The 9,530-nt window shown below is 39.7% G+C and overlaps 1 protein-coding gene across 1 annotated transcript in view; it reads left to right on the top strand.

The window, feature by feature from the left end:
- The window catches only part of LOC127573617 (calpain-5-like), a 110,909-nt gene extending 106,946 nt beyond the window's left edge, over positions 1-3,963 (top strand). Inside the window, exon 12 of the mRNA XM_052021996.1 lies at positions 741-3,963. Coding sequence (XP_051877956.1) covers positions 741-920 — 180 coding nt within the window. The 3' untranslated portion in view covers positions 921-3,963. The remainder of the gene's footprint in view (positions 1-740) is intronic.
- Positions 3,964-9,530: the final 5,567 nt, after the last annotated feature.

Here is a 9,530-nt window from a genome sequence, read left to right on the forward strand (position 1 = left end):
CAACAATATTAACTTCCATTTATTTGTTACCTGTAACACGTTGAAGCGCGTCACAGGTGCAACAACAAACAATATTAGCGGGGTAGTCATAGAGTGATACAGTATGGAAACAGGCTGTTGGGCCCATTGAGTCCGTACCAACCAGTAACCACCCATTTTAGACCAATACTACATTGATTCTTTTTTTTATTCTTCCCCACATTCTTTGCAACTCCCCCATGATTCTACCCCTCACCCACACATCAGGGACAATTTACAGAGAGAAGGGATTCTGGAGCAACACACAGACCCTTCGTCAGGACTGGAAAGGAAGAGGGCAGAAGCCAGAATGAGGAGGTTGGGGAGGGGGAGGAGCACAGGCTGGCAGGTGGTAGGTGAGAGGGAGAAGGTAAGTGGGTGGGAAGGGGGGAGATACAAGAAGCTGAGAGGTGACAGGTAGAAGAGGCAAAGGACTGAAAAAAGGACAAAAAAAAACTTCAAGCCTTGACAACTGAAGGGGTGGTTATCAATGATTAAAGTTATGGGTGATCAAATGGGTAGAATTGAAGGAATACATGCATCTTGAAGGTTAAAAGATTGGAGAGGATTACAGAGATAAGGGGTAAGATCACAGAGGGATTTGAAAATAAGAATGGGCATTTTAAAACAATGGCTTTTGTGAATTTTAAACAACTACAAGGGAAGGGATGCAACTCACTTCTCCTCAAGGTGGGGTCAAATCCTCTTTTCTTTGTTCACAGATTTGGAACAGCAACAGATTTTGTGATAAGCTAATGGGGGAGGTGACCCTTGAAGAATCCCAAAATAACCCCAGCACTGAACAGACCTTGCAGCTTCAGAACAATGGCCAGCGGGAAGGCGAGACGCCAGGCAGCATCACTATCACTGTTAGGAGCAGCAACAACCTGGCAGCGTTCTGAAATGCAAAGGCTGCCAAAATATCCCCACTGCAGCTGAGCTTCAAGCACATCCTTTTTTTTTAAATTGCTCCCGGAATAGACTTGAGATTTAAAGAACACTTTATTAAAGAACCTGTCAGCACTTATTTCCCTTCCTCTCCAACCCCTAACCTCCACAAAAAAATATTCCAAGTATATGACTTAAGAAAATAAATGTCTTATCAATTAGTATTTTCCCATAGCAACAGCCAATCATGTAGTAGCATTGCAAATCTATTTTTAACCCATTTCTGATAACCAGCAAGCTACTCAAAATGCCTAAACATATGACTGGCCTTTAAAGTTACAGAAAATATTTTATTTACTAAAATACTGTATCCAAGTTCTACAAGTCCTGATACCACATTTGCTGCTGATTCCTCTGCTGGATCAAGACCATGACAATATTATTGTCAGGTTCATACTGCACCTTTCTCTTTCCCATTAGCTCCATGTTCCAGTTGTTTGCTCTCCTTCAACCTTCTGATTTGGAGGTAGGAGGATGTCCACCTCAAAGGGATGATAAATTTTGGTTAGGAAATTAGAATAGAATGGCAGAGTGTTGTACCTCATTCCTACGATAAGCACAGCCTGTGCTATGTGGGAACGCCAGAGGCTACCTGAGTGCAGACAGGTTGTGCTATCAAATGGAGCACGAGCTGCAGTTGAGTTGAAAAGCAGAGAGCTGCAGGGGTAGTACGTTCCAGCAGTCATCACCTGACAGTTTGCACGTCTTCACAGTGCAAGGGACCTTCCAAAGCAGGATTCCTCCAGAGGTACGTCCAGTACTTAACCAATAGTTATAACTTTATATGACATAGGAAGCCAGTCAGCCAATTCATCTATGCCAGCTCTAAGTATTCCTAACTGTCATATTTCCCCATGTATTTCTGTGCAACCTCTTGTGTCTCACATGTCCATCAGCGCACCCTTGATTCTCCTGCCACCCAACTGTTCCAGGGACAATTTACAACAGCCAATTAACTGACCAGCATGTCTTTCTTTGGGTTATGGGAGGAAACCCACACAGTAACAAGGGAGAACATGCAAACTCTATACACACACACACCCCTCGAGGTCAGGATCGAACCTGAGTCATTAGAAATGTGCTGTAACTGCATGTGCCATCTGACATAGCAGAAAACTTGTATCTTTACAGTGGTATTGAATACCTCTGGTTGACCTTGTGACTCTGGCAATACTAAACAATCTTAACCTAATTATTGATGGATAGTCTCGACAGTTGTGCAGGCCAAAAGTGGACAGGTGTAGATCAGGTGGAGAGTTCAGGAGTCCCCCGAATGTCTCTTCGGAAAATTAGTAAGGGAAATAGTTCCTTTGGGCAGTAGGTTCACGGTTAAATCCAAGTCCCTTGCGGTGCCTTAGATATGGGTGGCACAGTGGTGCAACTGGTAGATCTGCTGCTGCACAACTCCAATGACCTGGGTTCAGTTCTGACCTCCAACGCTGTCTGTGTGGAGTTTGTTCTTCTGTCAGATCTCTGAAGATTAAAGACATTTAACATTAAAAAAATAAAAAAGTTAAATAACATTATTTTTAATTCCTCTTATAATTTAGTATGGAGAAAGGTTATCCATTCTTCAGCACTATCCGTTGAACGCCACTTCAGTTTGAAACATACATGTTTCATGTGAAGTCAAGATCAGGCTTGCATCAGTAATAGATTAAAAGATCAAAGTGTCAAAAGTTTTCAGGATGGTTAGGGGAAAGGTAAAGGGGGAAACCCAGAAGGAATTGTTTTGTTGATGGGACATTTTAAACTTCCTATTCTCTAATTTACCTGTGGCTATTATTCACGTCAGTCTGACAATGTACAATGTTGTGAACTCCAGGTCTCTTGAAAGGAAATATTGACAGTGCTGTCTGGAAATTGAGCTGCAGGAAATGGTAATGAGCTGAAATTAGGTCAGTGATGATCAATTATAGATTGCTCCAGTCACAGTCTACATGCAAACTGATGTAGAAAACTATCAATACCATTTAGGACTCTGTGCTAAATACCACAAAATTATAGTGTTGATAAGTAACAAATAATTCAATTATCCTCACATCATTTTACAAGGCATTAATTTTTAAACAAGTATATTTCAAATAGAATTTAAAACATACTGCATAAAAATAACATTTACTACAAAGTTAAAATGTAGTAGGATATAAATAAATTATAAGCTGTTAATATATAGGCAATTCTTTATTTCTATACTCAAAAGGGCCACATATAACTTGCTTACAAAAAGCTTGCACTTAAATTAATTAACAATGTAAAGATTTTTATTGAAACCATCAATATTAGGGGTACTTTAACATACAGCGGAGTGGTGAATGGTAAAGAAGATTTACTAAATACTGATTCAACAACATTGACCTATAATTGCAGAAGAGCCACAAGCTTAAAACCACAATGCCAATTTCTAATGGCCCAGGAAAATGGAACAGTTTTTGTGTTAAGGACAGTATAATAAGTGAAGTAGCAAAGCCAGAATAGTCAAGACAGAAAAGAGATTAATTAGTGAGTAGGTGTTGCCAAGCCTTGGTTTCAAAATCCAGTCTACAGTAGGAGGTGATGAGTTAAATCCAATGTTAAATGTTGTGAATAGGATGATATTTTCTGGAGGTTTTTCTGAGGGCCAATTTCAGTTTGTTGAGTTATATTCTGTAGCCATCAACCAAAATACCAACGCTGCTAAAAAGATACAAGATGGCTGAAGCAAAGATTAAAAGGTGTGATACAGATAATGAGTTTGTAAACTAAATCAAAGAATTAATTCTTTCAACCTCTGCTGCAGTTAATCAGGGTTGCAATGTTAAATTGAAGTACTAGACTTCAATTTGAAGGTGGAGTCATTTAAAAGTCTTCTTGGAAGTTTCACTTACAGTATTTCACTCATTTGTGGGATTAAGGAAGCTAAATCAGTGGGAAATGCAAATAGGCTGCTTCAGAGAAGAGAGTTAATGCCATATATCGTTAAATATTTTTGTGTTTTCAATAAACAATATCCTTCACAAAATGGATTATGTGTATAAATGACAACTTATGTTGAGAATCAGAAATATATATTTTAGCAGAATGAAGGCATCTTTGAAGAGGCATGACAAATTAATGTGGTTGTGTCAACAAAAAGCATGTGGAACTCCTTTATCAGTTACAGTGTTCTAAAGCAAGGAAAATATCATGAAGGTTTATAACTCTTATTGGCTAGATGTCAGCTAGATAACTACCAATATGCATATAATACCAATTTTATTCATTTTCTCTACAGTTGCACTTTCAAATTGAATTCAGTGGAGACTAAAATTGGGCTTGATGCCTAAGGAGAAAACAAATAAACCCTGTCCCGATCTGCTAGCAAGTCAGGCTAAGATTTACCCTATTGATCTTAATTTTAAAATTATTCCAGCATGCAAATCTAAGAAAGTTATTCTGTTGATGGAAGTTCTTGCAAATGCTACAGAACCAAAATCTCTGCAGATGCATTAACCTGTACCTTTAAGTCAGACGATTTTAGTTTCTGTCCACATGGCTGAACTCTCATGGATAAAATGAGCAGATCCTTTGGTGAAGAGGCATGAGAATGCTACATTGTCAAAATTTTGAGTGAAGCCAAGTGTCTATCCCTTTGGTTGGTTGGATGCAAGAGATCTCACAGCAGTATTCAAAGTGGTGGGTGGGGCAGGTTCTTGGTGTCTTGCCAGATGTTTCTGCTCTCTTCAATATCATGAGGACCCAGTTGTAGTAGGAATAAGTACGCGTTTAAAGAGTTCATCAAAAAGACAGAGAGAGAAAAGGTAGATTTGGGTTTGTGACAGTTTCACCATTTAGAGGTAATGAGGGGGATGTTCTGCTGACGTAAGTCACTTTATGTCTTTCTTGCAGTATACCCCCCCAGTGCAAGTGTTCTGCCTGGAAGCCTGTTTCCAGCCACACTGGGAGGCCCAGAATAGTGCAGGGTTTCTTTGAGCACCTGCCCAGGAACAGCTTTGGCAGCGAGTGAGGTCCCAACTCAGGCTGTCAAAACAGTTGTTGAATACAAATATCTTTAGCATGTACTAATGTTAAACATAGGACATAGAACAGTACAGGACAGGAACAGGCCCTTTGGCCCACAATAGTGTATTCAGTTCAGAACAACAATGACACACCTAATCCTTTTTGCCTGCACATGGTCCATCTCTCTCTATTCTCTGCATGCCTAACTAAGAACCTCTTAAATGCCTCTATCATATCTACCTCCACTACCACCACCCCTGGCAGCACATTCCAGGCACCCACCACTCTGTGTAAAAAAACACCTGCCCTGCCCATCTCCTTTGAACTTTTCCCCTTCACTTTAAACGTATTAGATATTTCAACCTTGGGAAAAAGATACCAGCTGTCTACTCTATCTATACCTCTCATAATCTTATAAACTTATCAGGTCTCCCCTCGCCCTCTGCCACTCCAGAGAAAACAATACTAGTTTATCTAGCCTCTCCTTATAGCACATACCCTCTAATCCAGGCAGCATCCTGGTAAATCCCTTCTGCACCATCTTGATAGCTTCCATACCCTTCCTATAATGGGCAACTAGAACTGGATGCGGCCAAACCAGAGTTTGATAAAGCTGCAACATAACTTCCTGACTCTTGAACTTAGCACCTCAACTAATAAAAGTAAGCATTCCATATGCCACCTTTACCACCTTATCTACCTGTGCAGCCACTTTCAGGGAGCTATGGACTTGGACCCTGTGTATATCAGTGCTGTTAAGAGTCCTGCCATTAATGGTGTACCTTCCCTTTACATTTGATCTCCCAAAGTGCAGCATCTCACACTTGCCCAGATTAAACTCCATCTGCCATTTATCCGCCCATATCTGCAATTTATCTATATCCTGCTGTATCCTTTGGCAATCTTCTACACCGTCCACAACACACCAATCTTTGTGTCATATGCAAACTTACTAACGCACCCATCTATGTTTTCATCAAGTCATTTATATATCACAAACAGCAGAGGTCCCAGTACAGATCCCAGCAGAACACCACGAGTCACAGACCTCCAAGCCAGATTAAGTCCCATTATTCACTACCGTCTTCTATGGGCAAGCCAATTCTGAATCCAAATAGCCAATTCACCTTGGATCCCATACATCTTAATTTTCTGGATGAGCCTAGCATGAGGGACCTTGTCAAATGCCTTACTACAAATCCATGTAGTCAACATCCACTGCTCTACTTCCATTGATCACCTTGGTCACCTCCTCGAAAAACTCAATCAAGTTAGACATAACCTGCCCTGCATAAAGCCACACTGACTGTCCCTAATTAGGCCATGCTTTTTCAAATATTCATATATCCTATCCCCAGGAATCCTCTCCAATAGCTTCCCTCCCACTGACATGAGACTCATTGGTCTGAAATTTCCAGGATTATCCCTATTTCCTTTCTTAAACAAAGGAACAACATTAACTACTCATTAAGAAATACTCAAAATATTAATTAAAAAAGAAACTAAAAATGCACTCACACTTAACAAAAAACCATTAGAAGCATTTGTTAATTGACTGCTACTTACCATTCGGGGAAAAGCCACTTTTTCCTATGGTTTCAGTACATCAACAGCTGATCTCACAGTATAACCTGAGGAAGTCTGCACTGCCCCTGTGGATTCCAGGAGAATTCCCACATGGCACGTGTTTGCTGCCACTTAGCTGAACAGAAGGCTGGATTCTGGATGCATGCTGGAGTCCCTTCTACCAGGATCAGTGGATAAAAAGATTTTCAATAAATGATTGGGACCCTCATAATGGAGATACAAAAATGGATATGAGGTTAAAAACAGAATTATTATGGGTTGAAGTAAGAGAGAAGGGTCATAGCATGCTAATAAACATATACTGTAACCCCACCTAATACAAAGGAAATGAAGAAATATGAGAACATCTGCAAAATGAGTAGAGGACATTAGATTAACAACAATGAGATACTGTAACTACTGCTAGATAAAAGGGGAAAAAAGAGGTAGCAAAAGAGGCAACAGTTTGTGCAGGTGTACACTCACTCATTACATTAAGAGCTGGACAAAAGAAAAAAAACTGCTGGATCTAGTAATGAACTACAACAGATGAGTAAATTCAGGAGAACATCAAGGCAATAGCAATCACAACATAATGAGGTAACAGACTGAAGAGGATATAGGTAAGAGAATGATCACTGATAAAAGAAGCTATTTCAAGAGGATTAGAATAAAAATGTGGGATAGGATCTAAACTTTTAGTGAAAATTACTGGAACAGTAGTGGGAAACCTTGAAAATAGTGATATAATATCAGGAGAAAACTATCCTACAAAAAAAACCTACCTTGTGGATGAACCCACCACAGATAAATAAAGGGAAATATAATTCCCTAAGCAAAGGAATGGATGGCAAAAGGGAATGCATATAAGATCAGGAATAAGTCATAATGCAAGTAGAAATACAGGGTAACAACAATAATTAATCAAAGGGATGTAAAAAAATAATGCATTCTACAGAAATAGTAATAAAAATCAATGTGGCCACAAGGTCTAATGACAGGAAAATAGCAGAGTGTAGTAACTCACCGCACCAGCATCGAACCGGCTCCCGACATCGCGAACGTCATCGGAGGCCCCGATCCAAGATGGCGCGGGGCCCTCCTTCTTCCCCATCATCGAGCTAGGAAAGCCTGCATGCAGAAAGGTCAGGTGACCCACACGTGATGTCAGTGCAGGAACTGTAGCGCCGGAAGTTTTGGGATATTAAAGGCGCACCGTGCCTGTTGTTCATTCGACTTCTGATTTCGAACCAGCGACTCTGTCTTCATTTGGTAGTGTGTAGCTAGCCGCTACAAGAGACATTAAATATTTACTTTGCTTCAATACTCTCCAGAGAAGATAATGTGTTGGACATGACATCAGAAGAGATTGAAAAGAATACAGAGATAACATTTTAAAAAGTGGGGAGTTAATTGATAATCTAATCAAAATTAAAGTGGATTTCCCAGCTGGACTGCATCCATGTATTTAATGGAAAAAACTGAATTTCTGAATTATAAACATACATTAGAAAATAAATTAGTGCCAGAGGAGTAGTGAGGGGTGGGGCAACTAATTTGATCCTTATCTATAATTGAAGTGAGATGAACTCTTCACATACTGTAAACCAAACGGTAGCAGGAATGGTAATAGAATAATTGACGATGTAATAAAGACATCTAGAAGCTGAAAATATTTTTAAAAAAAGTAGCCAGCATGGATTCTAGAAAAGCTTGACCAGCATTATTGAATTCTTTCAAAGAGTAACATAAAGGTAACACAATTTTGTAATTTATTTGGAAGCCCTTTAATAAGGTAAACACATAGTTGACTAATGGCCTGAAGTCAATACATGTGGAGAAAGGAATAGAGTGCAGGGTGGGGAGATTAAAGAGTTATCCAGATTGGCAAGTAAGTGCTGTGGAGTCAAGAATGGGAAATAGAATTTCAAAATTTTCTGATGACTAATTGCTGAGGATTAATGCAGTGAAATCATTTTTGCCAGGTTGATCGACACTAACCTAACTTCTACTTCAAAAATTATTGCAGGAAGATATTCATGAACTTGCAGCACTGATGTGTAATTGCCAAGTAATGCACTTAGATAACTGCAAGACAATGCATTTTGTTAGAAAGATTAGGGAGACCACATACTTCTGGACTAAATTGAAGAAAGGGCCAAAATGATTTGGATGTACAGAAGAAAGATCACAAAAAAATGGCACATTAGTAACATCAGCTTAAAAAAAAGCAAACAAAATACCAGGGTTCATTTTGATAGGATTAGAATTGACAAAAAAAAGTTATGCAAAACCTGAGCTTTGAGTAGGAACATGCCAAACAGAGACAGGAGGCTGCCCGACTTAGGCAGATGGGGGACTACTTTGATTGGAAAAGTCAGCCATTTTTACTCATGGATTTGGGGCGTCCTGTGTAGTGCAGCTTTGCCAGCTCCATCAGAGATAGAGTGAGCGAGGCCCTACTGAAAGAAGCCACAGGAACTCAGCACACTTTGCTTTCATGGGAAGAGAACCCTCAAGATTTTAAGGTACCCTTGAGACTCATGTTGTACTTCACCACCACAATCTTCATCCAAATCCTAGCTGTGGCACTAACATCATGTTGTGGACTGTTCTCTTGCCTTCCCAACCGGATCCTTTCTTGCCTGTTGGCTGAGATCCCAATCCTGCTACCTGGAATATTTAACATGGTCAGAGCCTGGGCAGGTATTGAGAGTAAACTGGGTGGCATTTTCCTCCCTTCCACAATTAAAATTGTCCTCAATGTCTCTCAAATCACACTGTGGGATACTAATGCATGTATGCTCATATAATTCTATTGCAACTTCTCTCCACTGCTTCAGCATCAAGCTATTTAACATTAAATTATTAATGCCTCAGCCTAATTCCAAGGCTGATGACACATTTTTAATCAGTTGAGAAAGTCGGAACAAACCTTTCCTGAATTTATAATATCTAAACTTCTAACGTCAAAGCAAAGTAAAATAATTAAAATGACCACTGCAGAGTCATCTGTT

Source organism: Pristis pectinata, chromosome 8 (genome assembly GCF_009764475.1).
Source record: "Pristis pectinata isolate sPriPec2 chromosome 8, sPriPec2.1.pri, whole genome shotgun sequence".
In the NCBI taxonomy this organism is placed as follows: domain Eukaryota; kingdom Metazoa; phylum Chordata; class Chondrichthyes; order Rhinopristiformes; family Pristidae; genus Pristis; species Pristis pectinata.